This window comes from Tupaia chinensis, unplaced genomic scaffold (assembly GCF_000334495.1).
Source record: "Tupaia chinensis unplaced genomic scaffold, TupChi_1.0 Scaffold000314_1, whole genome shotgun sequence".
Taxonomy (NCBI): domain Eukaryota; kingdom Metazoa; phylum Chordata; class Mammalia; order Scandentia; family Tupaiidae; genus Tupaia; species Tupaia belangeri.
This window is the reverse complement of record NW_006159807.1, coordinates 3126331-3140882: the sequence shown is the minus strand read 5'-3', so window position 1 is coordinate 3140882 and position 14552 is coordinate 3126331. Positions and strand designations below refer to the sequence as shown.

At 37.9% G+C, this 14552-nt stretch overlaps 1 protein-coding gene across 2 annotated transcripts in view; it reads right to left on the bottom strand.

Moving 5' to 3' along the window:
• OLA1 (Obg like ATPase 1) overlaps positions 1–14552 on the bottom strand; it is a 199199-nt gene that overhangs the window by 160169 nt on the left and 24478 nt on the right. For both annotated transcript variants that reach the window (XM_006151124.3, XM_027772909.1), the window contains exons 3-4: positions 13214–13357; positions 7256–7383 (exon numbers count right to left, since the gene is read on the bottom strand). In XM_006151124.3, the coding sequence (XP_006151186.1) occupies positions 7256–7383; positions 13214–13357 (272 nt within the window). The remainder of the gene's footprint in view (positions 1–7255; positions 7384–13213; positions 13358–14552) is intronic.

Genomic DNA, 14552 nt, shown 5'->3' with positions numbered 1-14552 from the left:
ATTGCCAGAGGGCATGTGTACTAGCTAGAGAGAGACAGAGAAACAGAGATGAAGAGAGAAAGAAGATAACCCTAGTATGGCCTGATCATGACACAATCCCTTCTCTTCCATTTCTCCATCCTATTTGGAATTTAGGCATGCACATAGAAGTAACTGGCATGTTTTTCAAGCCACCAGGGCTGGGATTTGAACCATGTTTGGCTATGTGGGATCTGGCTCCCTTAATCACTAGGCCATAAGGCTGGCCCCTTCCTGATTTTAAACATAAGGAAAAGAAATTATGTCTGAAGACTGGGAATGGAGGCAAACATTAAATGTTATTGTGAACAGCTTAATTACTTCCTATTTCTCTAAAATAAGCATATTATCATTTAGCATTTCTTAAGTATAGTCAGTATGTTTTAAGTAACAGGATCTGTTTGGTCATTTACAATCAAAAGGTAGAATATAAAACTGATAAAAATCAAAATTGTCTACTCATAAGCTATAAAAGAAAATGATATAAACATACAATACAATTACAATTTTATATATAATGATTCTCCCTTTTCCTAAAACACAAGTTTTTGTACCTAAATTGCATATAATTCAGTAGCAGAACACTTTTAACATCAAACAGATGACAACTGCTTACATCTCAAACAACAGTGGGCTGGCATTAGCAGCACGGGGTTGCTTTGGTATGTATGCAAGGTAATAATGATAGAAAGACTGGAAAGGAAAAGGGCTATAAAGAAAGACAGGCTCCATGCCCAACTTACTAGCTATGTGCCTCGGAAAAAAATACTTAACCTCACACTCTCAATTTCTTCATCTGTACAACTGGGATAATATCAAATCTGCTGTTAAGATTAAGTAGAATATTGTATCAAAAGAGGCTTCTGTGGGACGTAATATATACCAACTGCTTAACAATCATTTCCCTTCTTCTAGAAATCAACATAAACACCAACAAATCAGACACATGCTAATAATCTTAATACTGAATTGCTGGCTATGCAAAGAATGCCAAAGCCTGCCAATATTCTAAAGTGTTCATTTAAAATTATGCTAACACTATAGTCATTTAGATTCCCCATTTTACCCCTTGTATAAAATGGAGCTACAAACATATATTATTGTGTAACGGTATCAATAAATACTTCAGGAAAAAAACTTAACTCTCTGGCGAGGACAAAATCTTGACTTTTTCCCATTACAAAGTTGTTTCCCAGGGGGCCTGGGAGAGTCAAGCCTACAAACATTAACAGACAATTAATAGTGAGATGCAACATCCTATCTCAGGTATGGTGTTTTTATGGTATACAGTAAGCCTTTTTATTTTTTTGCTGATTTCTTTCAGGAACAGAGACTTGTGATTTTCTTTAACCAATCACTAATCTAAGAATTCAGCACTCACCTATAATCTACAAGCCTTCAATTCTAGACGTCCCACCTTTCTGGGCCAGGCCAGTATAAAAGATTCCTTACGGGGGCTGATAGGTGGCATGGTGGTTAAGGACACTGGACTTCCACATGGCCGATGGGGTTTGAATCCTGGGACTGGTGACTTTGCTATCTCACTTTCCCTCTCTCTCTCCTTCTTGCTCATCCTTGTCCCTCTCTGGTCAAATAAAAATAAATAAATAAATAAATAAATAAATAAATAAAGTTAAGTAAAACAATTATTTAAAAAGAAAAAAAAAAAAGACTCCTTATGCTGATTAACAACTCTGCTGTCCTCAAAAATATAAAAAACAAACCACAGCACCCCGAGACACAATTTTCTTTCCCAGGGTTGGTCACTCATATTCATGCTTAAAAATAAACCACATTAATTATTATTTCTATAGAGCTGGTTAATCAACTATGTCCTCTGATTTTACCAAAAGTTTTAAGAGGGACAGAAGACTGCTTCCAAATTACTGCCTTTTAAGCAAACTAACAGAAGACACTACACACTAAGCTGTACCTCAGGTCTCTCCTACAAAGATGAGTAAGTTCAAATTGAAACCTCAGAAAGGTATCTCTTCTGACAGATTATCAGACACATATGAAACTAGATGACACACCATTTTCTCCTTGCCTTGGCTACCTTGATGCTCAGTAGTAAGATTTAGTCTCAATTTCAAGGTGCTATTTGGCACAGGCTATTAGGCTTTTTTCTCTAACCGTCACTCTTTGTTATTTGGCTTTTGTCACTTTTCTGTTGTTTAATTTATCTCTCTTTTGATGTAGGACAGCTAAAATTCCTTTTAGAGTCAGTACAGTAAAAATAATAATAATAATAATAATAATAATAATAATAATAATAAAGTTGAAATTCACACAAAAGTTCACAGTAAGCCTGACCCCAAAGTGCAGTGGTTAAGCACTGTGCAAAGAAAACCAGATCCCACAAGGTCAACCACAATTTGAATCCTGGCTCCAGTAACTTGCAAATTACACTAGGAGTCTATATGTGCATGCCCAAAATCCTAATGGGATGGAGAAATGAAGAAAAAAGGGTTGTGGAGTGATCATGCCAAACTGGGGGGTGCTTTCTCTGTCTCCATTGAACACATGTGTCCTCTGGCAATTACAAACTAAATAAATAGGGTCAGCTCCATGGCTTAGTGGTTGAGGAAGCTGGACTCTGCATAGTCGACCAGAGCTTGAGTCCTGGCCCTGGTGGCACACTGAGCTCATGTAATTGAGTGCTCGAAATGCAACAGATGAAGAAATAGAGGAAAAGAGATTACAGTGTGGACTCACAACACTGGGGTATTTATTTCCTCTCTATCCCTCGGTTGAATGCACGTACCCTCTAGCAAATAAAATAAGTAGATAAATCTTAAAGAAAAAAAAAGGAGAGAAAAGATGTTCAAGATAAATCCATACACAGAAATTCTAACTATGGCAAGCAACTAGTTAACAGAACTCAGGAAAGGGTGGGGCAATATATCTCCTACTCCATCATTACAAACAAACACACACACCAACTTAGTTGAAAATAATCAAATTGTATTTGAAATGCTTTCTATGATTATTTACTTACTTTATAATAACAATTCTGTGTACAAGAATCTTCAAAAAGTTCATGGAAAACAATGATTTCAAAGTTTTTTGCACCAAAATAAATTCATATTTCAACTCCATTTTTCAAGAACTTTCTGAAATCTCCTACATAAGAGCCTCCGGTATCTATTTCTAAATTGAGAACAAAACTATCCCATAGCTCAAAAAGCAAAATTCTTGTTTCTAACCTACAAGGTCATATATCTAAGTATCTATTGAGATACTTTAACAAGTTCTTCCTATAAATAGCTTACCAGTAGGTATAGCAATACTGCCAAAGGTGCTGTCCATCAGATAATACAAAAATGCCTTAGCTTTCTGTTGGAATATAACTTCAAAACTTCTAATGCCAGCTTTAAAGAGCTAAGGATTCGGTGAAATCGATCACTTCCTAATGTTCAAAGATTTTTTAAAAATTGAATAGACAGCTATTCTGCTTCTAAAAATTGGTAAAGTAAGGCATTGGCTCACTAAACTATAGAGGAAAAATGATCACTTGTCTAAATAAGACAACTATTTTCAGAGAAGTGACTACATATATGAATTTAAACTTTTTTTTTTTGGGGGGGGAGAGGTTTTCGCTATAGGGTGTGTGTGCTCGCCAGACAGAGAGAGAGACAGAGAGACAGAAAGCGAGAAATCACCCCCCAGGGGGGATGGCCACGCTGCAATCCCTTCTCCTCCCTTCTCCTCTCGGGATCTTGGGCACACATGCACACGCGCCCGGCATGAGTGTAAGTCACCGGGTCCGGGACGCGAACCCCAGTCGACTATGTGGGAGCCCAGCGATATAGCCATTACGCTAACTGCTGGTCCCCATATATCAATTTTAAAAGAATTTGCTTCCCATAATATGGTTGCTGCTTTCCTTACTTTGTATTTAATCTTTGGCAAGTAGTCTTATCTGAGGTGAATTCCATTTACTGGCAAAGAAAGTAAAATCTATCATTAAATCCTCGCCCTTTTCAAAGTCTCTCAAATCTGCTTTTTCCTTCAACTACCACTGACAGATTTGAAATCTAGCAGTCATTACTTCCTCCATGAAACACTACAAAAACCTCCTGGCTAAACTTTCTGCCCCAAACTTCTTCCCACTCAAACTAGTTCAGAATGTATTGATATGCAGTTGCTTCTAGCAACTACAATTTTGTTAACTAAGTGACAGAATCCTGAATGTTGTCCTCAATGTGGATAAAATACAAATTTCTGACTTCATAAAATTATAAACTATCAATACCTACATACACAATACTAGGGATGAATCTCAGACATAATGTTGAAAGAAAAGAGGAGGCACAAAAGCATGTAGAATGTATGTTAAGATGTACATGAAGTTAAAAATAAACAAAACAGGGACCAGCAGGTAGTGTAGTAGTTAAGGTGCTGTACTCCCATATGGTTGACCATGGTTCAAGTCCTGAGCCTGGCAGCTTGAAAATCATACCAGGTGATGTGTGTGCTTGCCCAAAATCCCAGGAGGAGACTGTAGGAGAAGGGATTATGATGTGGCCATCCCACTGGGGAGTGATTTCTCATTTTCTCTCTCACTGTCTCTCTATGGCAAGCGCACACACCCAATTGCAAAAACCTTAAAATAAATAAACAAACAAACAAAACTGATAGTGACACAGGTTAGAATAGTGATTACCCTGAGAAAGGTGACCAAAAATGTCCTATATCTTTTTTTTTTTGGAGAGGTTTTTGCTATAGGGCACGTGCGCTCACCAGACAGAGACAGAGAGATAGAAAGCAAGAAATCACCTCCCAGAGGGGATGGCCACGCCGCAATCCCTTTTCCTCCATTCTCCTCTTGGGATCTTGGGCATACACGCACACGCACACGCACCCGGCATGAGTTTAAGCCACTGGGTCCAGGACTCAAACCACGGTCGATTACGTGGGAGTCCAGCGACATAGCCATTACGCTAACTGCTGGTCCCAAAATGTTCTATATCTTGATCTATGGGGTGGTTACATGTGCATAAATGCATCCAAATGTACACTTCAAGTTTGTGCTTTAAGTCTATTCACTTACAGAGAGAGAGAAAGAGAGAGAAAGAGAGAGAAGTCCCTTGACAGTGTATCACCATACCACAACCTCTCGTCAAGACTGCCAGATAATAAGGACTATAGGTGTACCTCACATGTTCAGGCTGACCTGGGATCCAAACCTTCCATGTGGTTCCAGGATCAAGCAGTAGCACCTTACTGCCTGTGCCATCAGAGCTGCACCTAGATTTGTACATTTTATGCACCTCACTATTATTTGTATATGCCAATGAAAAATAAAGGAAATTAGGGGCCAGCACTGGGCGTAATGGCTATGTCGCTGGACTCCCATGTAATGGACTGCAGTTTGAGTCCTGGACTTGGTGGTTTAAACTCATGCTAGGCATGTGTGCGCGTATACCCAAGATCCTGAGAGGAGAATGGAGGAGAAGGGTTTGTAGCGTGGCCATCCCCCAGGGGGAGTGATTTCTCACTTTCTGTCTCTCTGCCTTTCTCTGTCTTTCTGTGGGGCACACAGGCCCTATAGCAAAAACCCCACAAAAAAAAGGGAAAATAAACTAGAAGAAAACAGTTGTGAATATTTACCTGATCTTCGGAAGGATAAGAACTTTCTAAGTATAAAAGTAGTAGAAGAAATCCAAAGAAAAGATTAATGAAAATATTTTCATCAAAATAAGCTTCAAACATGTGGTGGTAGGCAAATATATGTAAACAATTCACCAAAGTTTAGGAAGAATAAAAGGTCACATACAACAACATAACTATATATCTATGAATATATTTATTCAATTTCTATTTCTACCACTAGACTAGAAACTTCATAAAACAGAAAGCAGATGTATTATTAGATTACTAGCAGATGCTTCCCCAAATTTGTGTTTTCTTTCTCTGCGTTAATTTCTTTTTTATAACACTATTACCATAAAGTATAATTTTGACCTAAGCCTTAACCTAAATCCTTCTATTTTATCAGAATTACTATGTTCTTGCCTCACTTTTAGAGTCAAAAAAAAAAAAAAAAAAAAAAACAATTCACAGTTCTACCTGTTTTTTCTCTGCTTCATTTATATCCCTCTCTGATAAGGGCTAGCTGATCTCTAATTTCTCCTTAATCCTTTCATCTCTAATAAATAATCTAGATTCCTTTCTTTTCTGAAATAATTAGGATCCCATTCTCTTCAATTCTGCCTTTTTTTTTTTGGAGAGGTTTTTGCTACAGGGTGTGTGCACTCACTAGAAAGTCAGAGAGAGACAGAGAGACAGAAAGCAAGAAATCACCCCCCAGGCAGAATGGCCACACCGCAATCCCTTCTCCTCCATTCTCCTCTCAGGATCTTTGGCATGCACGCACATGCGCCTGGCGTGAGTTTAAGTCACCGGGTCCAGGACTCGAACCTCAGTCAACTACATGGAAGTTCAGCAACATAGCCATTATGCTAACTGCTGGTCCCCTGCCTTTTATTCTTAATAATTATTCATTTAATCTTATTTATTCATTCGTTTATTTTAATTAGACCAGAGAGAGACATAGAAAAAGAAAGAAAGCAAGAGTGACAAAACAAGCCACCAGGTCCAGGACTTGAACCATGATCGGCCATATGGGAATGTCCCATGCTTTAACCACCACACCACCTGCTGGTCCCAATTCTGCCTTCTTAATACATGAAAAGGTAACTGCTTGGGGCCAGAAGGTGGTGTGATGATTAAGACACTGGACACTCCCACATGGCCCACCATGGTTCGAGTCCTGGACCTGGTGGCTTGCTTTCTCACTTTCCTTCTCTCTGTGTGTCTGTCTTTCTCTGAACAAATGAAAATAAATAAATGAATAAATGAAAGTAAATAAATAATTATTTAGAAAAAAAATGTAACTGCTATATAGCTCAACAACTTCAGAAAATTTCAAAATGCCTTTACAATCTACAAAGTTAGTTCCACAAGGAAACAGTTCTCAGTGGCTCTAATCTGGAACAGGGGATAAAATATAATCAGGACATAATAACATAGCATATCCTTACTATGAAATAAGTTTTCACATATGGAGATGACACTATTATTAAAGTCACAAATTAACAGACAAACCCACAATTCATCTTGTGAAGCAAAGCAATCTTCTACTAATCTGTTCCTTCTAATTTTAATTGAGCAATAATGGAAAGAAAACACTGATCTTAATGAAGTCAATGATTAAATATATAACTGTACTTACGTGTTAGATGAAAGATCCCATCACAGGCACTAATATGGGATAGAAAGGCATTTCCCAGGCCTTGCCCATTGTGAGCTCCCTTCACAAGGCCAGCAATATCCACTACATTTAGAAAGGCAGGAATTTTGCTGAAAAATAAAAATGTTATCATCACAAAATAGTACTAAAAATCTGTTTAGGAACAAAATAAATTCCCCAAACATTTCATATTAATTAGTTCCTTCCTAGAACAATGTTTATGAGGCACTCAGTAATTTCCTTCTTTTTTCATTTGCCAGAAGGTACTCAGACAGTTAGTGAGAAGGAGAGAAAGCATCCCCAGTGGGATGTCATGATGTGGTAATGCCCTCTCCATTTTTCCATCTTGCCTGGATTGGGACATGCATTCACACACATTCAATGTTTTTTTAAAGCCCTTGGAACTAGGGTTTGAATCCAGGGGTCAGTCATGTGGGATCCAGCTTCCTCAACCACTAGGCCAATCTGGTAACTTTTCTTTAATTGTCAGACGGCATATGTGATTGCGGGAAAAAGAAAGAGAGAGAGAGTGAAAGAGAGAGAGAGAAAGAGGAAGGGAGAAGGAAAGCACCATGAATAGACTGTGGTCACACCGTGACTCTTTCACCTTCATTTCTCCATCCTGTTGGGATTTTAGGCATGCATGTTTTTCATGCCACTGGGGCCAGGATTCAAACCATGGTTAGCCATGTAGGATCTAGCTCTTAAACCACTAGACTACGGGGCCAACCCAAGGCAGTCAGTAATTTAATAAATAAGCATCTCTACAAAAATAAATAAGAAATAATCTTTCAATACCTTAGGACTTTCTTATACCTAGGAAAATGAAGAAGAAACTAAAACAGAATACATTGGGTCTCTCAGAATCAAACTTCTTAGTGCTACTATGAAGTTCCACTGGCAGGTGTGTACACACAGAAAAGTGGCAGTGAATTGAAGAGTATATTGACACAAGGGAAGGTAGTCATCATCTAACAACTCTTTAAGGCAGATACTCTGTATTGAACCTACTTTACAATGAGGAAATTGTCCTTGAGAGGAGGAGTTAAGAAACCTACTGCATACAGGATTACTCAGCTAGTCATGATAAAACTAGGATTCAAATAAACACAGGCTGTCTAGGTTTGCACTTATTTATATAGTCAGAAAATGCATGTAATTATGAGAATAGTTATCAGCATATTAAGAAAGGAAATAAGAGAAGTAAGGCATTTGAAATTAATTATGCCATGAGAGGTATGAGAGCATGGAATATTAGCTACACTTACTATAATCTTACTAATTTTCGGGAGATTAGAAGCTCTCATGGTCTGGCTGAAGTTTTTGGCCTGGAAACTAATGTACATATTCTGGGCTGTGACAAGAAAGACTGTAATCGTAGAAACCTAATTAGATTTGTGCTAAAAGAATGTTAACAAATATAAGTCCTTGAAAAGAGAATAAAAGGCTGTCTAAGAACGAGGCAATATGGGTAAAAGCTGGCCTCAGAGAGCTAAGTCTATGAGCTTCAGTTGTTTCCTGCACAACTGTATGAAGTAATTGCTCAAGGATATTTCTTTTTTTCTTTCTTATTCTTTTTTTTTTTCCCTTATCGTTTGCTATAGGGCATGTGTGTGTGCCAGAGAGAGAGAGAGAGAGAAAGGGAAACTGAGTGAGTAATCACCCTCCAGGGGGATGGTCATACCACAATCCCACCTCCTCTCCTCTCCTCTCAGGATTTTGGGTGTGCGCTCACATGTGCTTGGGGTGGTTTTCAAGCCACTGAGTCCAGTATGCAAACCATGCTGGCAATATGAGATCTAGTGCCTTAACATCCACACCACCTGGTGGACCTCAAAGACACTTCTTAACAAAGAATTCACTGACCAGCTGGTATTAAAGGAAAAGAACCCAGGGCTAGCCCTGTGGCACAGCAATTAAATATTATAAGATGAAGCCAGCTACCACACAGCCAACCAGTTTGAATTCTAGCCCTGGAGGCTTGAAAAACACACCAGGCATGTGTACATGTGCCCAAGATCAGAATGGAATAGAAAACTGAGGAAAAGGGGACTGTGGCATGACCAATCCCCACTGAGAAGTGCTTTCTCTCTCCCCATTTCTTGCATATGGACATATGTACCCTCTGGCATAAAAAAATAATAATAAAAAATAAAGGAAAAGTACTCTAAGTTACCACAGACTGCATATTGATCACTGTAATCCTAGTTCTTGTCAGTAGCTGTTATTAAAACTTTTGACATGTGAAACATAAAAAACCAGTAAGAAACTTAAGCCATTCTTGTAAACTAATGTGAGTTTTCAGGGTAAAATAAATTTTTATAACTCTTCTTCTTTCCCATTTTCCCAAGCTCTGCCATTTCAGAGCATTGATTATAGTCTTCCGATCTTTGCTCATGATGGCCCATCCTCATGATTTAGCTTGAATAAATTTTTGCAGGCCTTACAAGTCTGGTCACACTTCTGAAGTTCAGTATGAAGATAGTTGTAACATATGCTAATAACAGCAACAGAATTAGATGTATATACAAAAAAACTTTTCTTTGCTTAGCTAAATAAAAGCACAGTTAATGCAAATGAGAAATCAAGTTAGGAAAATCAGTATGCCATGTAAAAATGGAGATTTAAATATATGAGCAAATAGGGCCAGCTCTAAGCGCAGTAGCTCAGTGCCACATAGAAGACAGATTCCACACACAGCCCAACAAGGTTCAAGTTCCAACTCCAGAGATATGAAAAACATTGTGATAGTACGATCATGTGCCTAGTATCTGGATGGAATGGAGAATTGAAGGAACAAAGATTGTAGTGTGACGGTACCCCATGGGGAGGTATAACATGCACATGCACTCATGCACACTCTCTCGTGCATGTGCTCTCTGGAATAAAAATGAGTAAGTGAGCAAGCAAACAAAGGCTATATATATTCATCACCGTATGAGAAAGGTATAATATAATTTTGTATGTATTGGGCCAGCCCTGTAGCCTACTGGTTAAGATAGAACCCACAGGGCCAACTACAGATCAAAACCTAGTCCAAGAAAAACACGCCAGTCATATGCACATGCATGCCCCAAATCCTGACAGGATGGGGAAACGGAGAAGGGACTGTGGCATGACCATACCCCAGTGGAATTGATTTCTCTTTCTCTCTCTCTGATGAGTACGTACAAACTCTGGCATTTAAAATAAAGTATGTATTCATTGTTTATTGATAAATACAACATAATTATAAACTTACCTTGGGGAAATCCAGCAAACAACCTTTTAATAAAGTAACAAAAGTAATTTTCACTAATACACAGGACAAATCAATCCTGTGTCCCTCCAGATATCATCCACTGCAAAGAATATAGCATCACTTCTATGTTACATTTAAAAAGCATACATCACAAGAAAGTATCAAACAAGCCCAAATTGAAGACATTCTACAAAATACTTAACTTATAGTCTTCAAAAATGACAAAATCATGAAAGACAAGGAAAGACTAAAAAGCCATTTCATAAAATAACTGAATAACTATATCCTGGATTGGATCATAAACCTCTAAATAAAGCACATTATTAGACCTGGAAAATCTAAATAGAATCCATGAATTAGAAAGTAACATTGGGTAGGGCCAGCAGGTGGCATGGTGGTTAAGGCACTGGACTACCACATGGCCGACGACAATTCGAATCCCAGAACTGGCAGTTTGCTTTCTTACTCCCTCTAATCCTGTCTCTGGTGAGCACAGGTACCCAATAGCAAAAACCTTTAATAATAATAAAAAACCAAATTATGAGAAAAGTAACATTGGAGCAAGGCTAATGTCTGGATTTTCAAGATACTATTGCTACACAGGAGAATATCCATGTCTGTAGTAAATATATACCAAATAACTGACTTGCAGTTTGGTATCGTATCTATAATTTGTTCTCAAAAGTTCAAAGAATCTGTGTATACAAGCACTCTGTGTAACTTTGTGGCCTTTATATAAATTTGAAATCATTTAACTTGAAGTTTTAAAAAATATTGATTTCTCACTTTCTGTCTCTCTGTCTCTCTCTGTCTCTCTGGCAAGCACATGTGCCCTATAGCAAAAACCTCTCAAAAAAAAAAAAAAATACTTGGGATTTACCAACATATTCAAGATAGTGAAAAACTGAAAACTAAATTCATTTTTTAAAAAAGAATTATTTATTTTATTTTATCTTACTTACTATCATTATTTTTTAATTTGACCAGAGAGGGACAGAGAGGGGAAAAAGAGAGAAAGCAAACTAACAGGTCCAGAACTTGAACCATGATCGGCCAAGTGGGAGACCAGCGCTTTAACCATCATGCCACCTGTCGACCCCTAAATTCTTAAACATAGAGAAACAGTAAATAAACTGTGGTATTCATATAATATATTGGGTCATTGTGAAAGTCATGACACATTTCTGCATAGAAAAACAAAGACAAATGTATCACGACTTTCTCAACAACCTTGGTACAAAACATCAAGTATTGTACTCAAAATGATTGTTTTGGGGACCAGCAGTTAGCATAATGGCTATGTCGCTGGACTCCCATGTAGACGACCGTGGTTCGCATCCCGGACCCAGTGGCTTAAAACTCATGCCGGGAGTGTGTGCATGCGTGCCCAAGATCCCGAGAGGAGAACAGAGGAGAAGGGACTGCGGCATGGTCATCCCCCCTGGGGGATGATTTCTCACTTTCTGTCTCTCTGTCTCTGTCTGTCAGGCGAGCGCACGTGCCCTATTGCAAAAAATCACTCAAAAAAAAAAAAAAAAAAAAGATTGTTTAAATCTGTATGGTTTAGGGATCAGTGGGTAGAGTGGTGGTTAAGGGCGCTGGACTCCCACATGGCTTCATGGTTTGAGAACCAGATCTGACAGCTTGTTTTCTCAATTTCTCTCTCTCTCTCTCTCTCTCTCTCTTGTTCTTTCTCACTCTCTGTCCCTTTCTAGTCAAATTTGAAAAAAAATAAAATAAAAAAAGTTAAATAATTTTTTTTAAAAATCCATATGGTTTAATCTTGAAAGATATTAATAATATCCTGAGTAAAGCAAATATCCTATTTCAATAAGTAAACATACACATATTCAGAAGAAGTATGGGAGGACATACCCCCAAAATGTATTTATACCTGTTATATCAGAGTAGAGGTACCTGGGGCTAGTAGGTGGCAGGGGGTTAAGGCAGCTAGATAACACATGGCCAACGGAGCAATTCAAGTCCCAGACTGTGAGGTTCAAGTCCAAGACCTGGCAGCCTGAAAAGCATGCTGGGTGCAAATGCATGCATGTTCAAAAATCCTGAGAGGAGAAGGGATTGTGACATGGCCAACATCCCGGGGGGTTGATTTCTCTCCTTCTCTCTTTCTCTGACTCCTGTGAGCATGTGTCCTACAATAAACTCAATTTTATAAAGTGGAGAGTTTCACTCCTCTCATTACACATGTGTCCTATTATCTGAACTTTCTATAATGAAAATATACTATCTTACCTTTTCCCTAATAAAAGTTGTACTTATTTTTTCTAATTAAAGATATACATATTATATTTCATATTAGAAATACTTTATAACATTTCTCTATAGTATTTCAAATACTAAAAATCACCTAAAAATTCCATAATCCAAAGATAACAAGCAATTAGTTTGTGATCTTCATTTCATAGTTCCCTATGCATATTCACATACACATGCACGTCTATATAAAGTCACATAATATAGACTAATTACTGCCTCTACTTCACATTCCCCAGGGGGGAAAAAAAAAACTTCAATGTTAACTGGGTAGTCCTATCTCACCTTTCTCTACACTCTATATTATTTTTACAATTACCCCAAAAAAAAACATTAATTTTGAAAGAAAAACCCTTCTGTATGCCACAAACATGTACTCAGTCAATACAGAGTCACCAAATAAACAAGGGCATTAAGAATTTTACCTTGCTGGTTTGTGGTACTGGCAAAGAAAGTCGAACCTTTCGTCTGGCACAGGTACTCTGCTCTCATTAGGATCAATTGTACAGAATGGGAAGTTTTCTGCTGAAGCTTGACTATTAGTTAATACATTGAAGAAGGTAGATTTCCTAAAATGAACAGAAGCAATTTCAATCAGTTTTTAGGTTAACACTGCGAAAAATTTATCTCACTCCAATTTCAATGGTCAAATGAGATCTATGAGGAACATAAAACCAATGTGGGAAGAGGGTAAAAAAGGGAGAATATTTTTACTAACAGAAATGAGTAAGATTTATTAGCACAATAATGAAATTCATGATTTAAAATGAGGTTATGTTACTATCTCAGTCTATTTGAGATTTAAAAAGGATATTTCTAAAGAACATTTGTTATAAATGGTAACTAGAGTCTCCTGCTATGCCACAAAAATCTATTTTTTTTTCCATAATGTACCTGGAGGTACCAGTTATCACTTCACCTGTATCTGACATAAGTTGCTCCAGCATGAAATGTAGGAAGGTGTGCGTCTAGCTAGGTCAGTCACATCCCAAGCATTATCAACTGGGGAAAGGAAGCTAACTGTTCAAAGGAAATGAGAGGCTGAAGCTCACAGGTCTTATATTCCTAGTACCTAAGATCATGGTAAGTCTGGAACTACAAATTAAAAAAGTCAGAATGTGATTTTTTTTTCAAGCTATGACTCAAATTAAAAAAAAAAAATCTATTGGTATTGAGAAGTATTAATAGGGTCATGAATTTTCCAATCATCTGATTCTTATCAGGTAATATGTTCTCAGAGAATGCCAACTTTTATTACCACCAGCCCTGTTTTAAAAATAATTTCACTTCTGGGCCAGAGGGTGGCATGGTAGTTAAGGCAGCTGGACCCCACATGGCTGACTGCATGACTGAAGTTCCAGATCTGTTTGGAAAACACATCAGGAACATGTGCATGCATGCCCAAAATCCTGAGAGGAGAATGGAGGAGAAAAGATTGTCACATGGTCATCCTACCCCTGAGGGGAGGTCGGGAGTGTGGTTTCTCACTTTCCCTCTCTCTCTCTGTCACTCTCCAGTGCGTATGCCCCAGTAGCAAATTAAGTAACAGTAATTATTACAGTCCCACAAATCAGAGTAAAATTTAAAACAAAAATGGAATTTTTAAAGACTTCATTTGTTTTGTACTACTTTTCAGTTCTATCACTAATACAGACAGAGAATTTACTATAGTGAGTGTTCTTTGCTCCAATAGAAGACACAGGAAGAATTTAAAATGAAAATTACTGGGGGGGGGGGGGGGGGAACGGGAGGCAAGGGGTTCAA